Genomic DNA, 1,567 nt, shown 5'->3' with positions numbered 1-1,567 from the left:
ATAATATATTATTTAAAATTTTTATTATTTAATTATTCCAAACGCGCTGTACTGCGCTGTCTGTGATCGATGCACATTCTTTTTAAAACATTTGACAGAACAGTGAAGTAAAAACCAATCTCACGAACGCAAAAACATTAGGCAAATACAGAAACATATAGGCCACAAATTGGCCCTGGCTCCCATGAAATAAACATAAGAAAAGCATCTGTTAAACTGGAGATTTGTAGCATATTAATCTCAGTGATGTTCTATTTAGTATAGGCAGGGCCACACCATTTTTTACCAATGGAAGTTTCAGTCAGTTAAAATGGAAAAATGGGGTATATTTCACTCAACATTCTTGAAATATTGAAAATAGCTCTTTCTAAATGTAAAGAGTAATCACGCGCAGGCCAACTATATGATCACTACCAGTACTAAGAGAGAGTGTCCTTTGACGATCCTGATAAAATGTATAAAATGTTCCAATGGTCTTTTCGTATTTCTGTATAGCTCTTGTTACCGATTATGGATAACTTGTAAAGTGAAATAACTTGCAAAGAGGAGAGCAACGATGATCAATTACTGCAATGCATCTATTCTGTATGACAGTAGCATTCTGGTCACCTACCTAGGTTTGTTTCCTGGGTTCTCACGTGTGTAAACCTGCCATCTAGTTCAGTGTCAATTCTTCCAAGCACTCCTGTCATTTGTTCCTGTATCACACCTGCAAATCATCACAAAGCAAAAACACATTATTCATAGTGCACTGTGTGTTAATCGTTATAAAAGCCACTTTCCATCATTTCCTAACTGAATGACTGTCCATATAATATAAGCAAGTACTTATAAGCCACTTATTGTGACAAAAGCTTGTTTTTATCAATGACTAATTCTTAGATAAGCAGGTATTTATCAATGACAAGCCATGACTTACCAAGATATTTATCAACAACGAGTTTCATCGCAGGATCTTCTTCAAAGCTAGAGTCAATAGTAATCTCCTCGACGGTAACGTCGACCTTGCTACAGTTGAAGGTCAGTGTAATTTTGCCTAGCTGCCGGAAGTCGGACCCACTCTTTATCACATATTTGCCATTCACCTGAAACATGACCATAATATTAGAAACATGAAGACAAGGTTAACACACCGAAATTCCGTAATTGTAGTACATAATAGCATACATCTATTATCTATAGTATAGAGTAAAGCTGCATATTTATAGTTTCAGCTTTAATGTCAGAAATAGAGAAAGTTTGCACAGCAATCCTCAAAACTCATTTTTAGAGAGATATTATAAACAATTATTTATAATTATACAAATTCGTTCGCTCATAGATGTATGATTTAAAATTCACCGTCGCAAAATTTGTAGAAGTTCGTAAATGCTGGAGCATTACACTTTACACATTTACATCTACAAAACACTTGCCACTTTAATGGCTAACATAATTGTCATTGTTTACATTTGTAGTAATAGAGCAACGTTTTTCCAGTTCTTACAGACATGAACAGATAATTGCAGCACAATAACATTAAAAAGAGCCGCAGAGCGTCTGGGCTCATCTGAGGTCTGTTGCTACG

At 35.3% G+C, this 1,567-nt stretch overlaps 1 protein-coding gene across 5 annotated transcripts in view; it reads right to left on the bottom strand.

The window, feature by feature from the left end:
- Positions 1-1,567, bottom strand: part of LOC106804990 (mannosylglucosyl-3-phosphoglycerate phosphatase-like) — a 61,703-nt gene that overhangs the window by 34,864 nt on the left and 25,272 nt on the right. For all 5 annotated transcript variants that reach the window (XM_014806428.1, XM_014806430.1, XM_014806429.1 and 2 more), the window contains 2 exons: positions 920-1,085; positions 614-709 (listed from right to left, as the gene is read on the bottom strand). In XM_014806428.1, the coding sequence (XP_014661914.1) occupies positions 614-709; positions 920-1,085 (262 nt within the window). The remainder of the gene's footprint in view (positions 1-613; positions 710-919; positions 1,086-1,567) is intronic.

This window comes from Priapulus caudatus, unplaced genomic scaffold, assembly GCF_000485595.1.
Source record: "Priapulus caudatus unplaced genomic scaffold, Priapulus_caudatus-5.0.1 Scaffold95, whole genome shotgun sequence".
NCBI lineage: Eukaryota > Metazoa > Priapulida > Priapulimorpha > Priapulimorphida > Priapulidae > Priapulus > Priapulus caudatus.
Note: the sequence above shows the minus strand (reverse complement) of the source record. Positions and strands in the feature narration are given on the sequence as shown.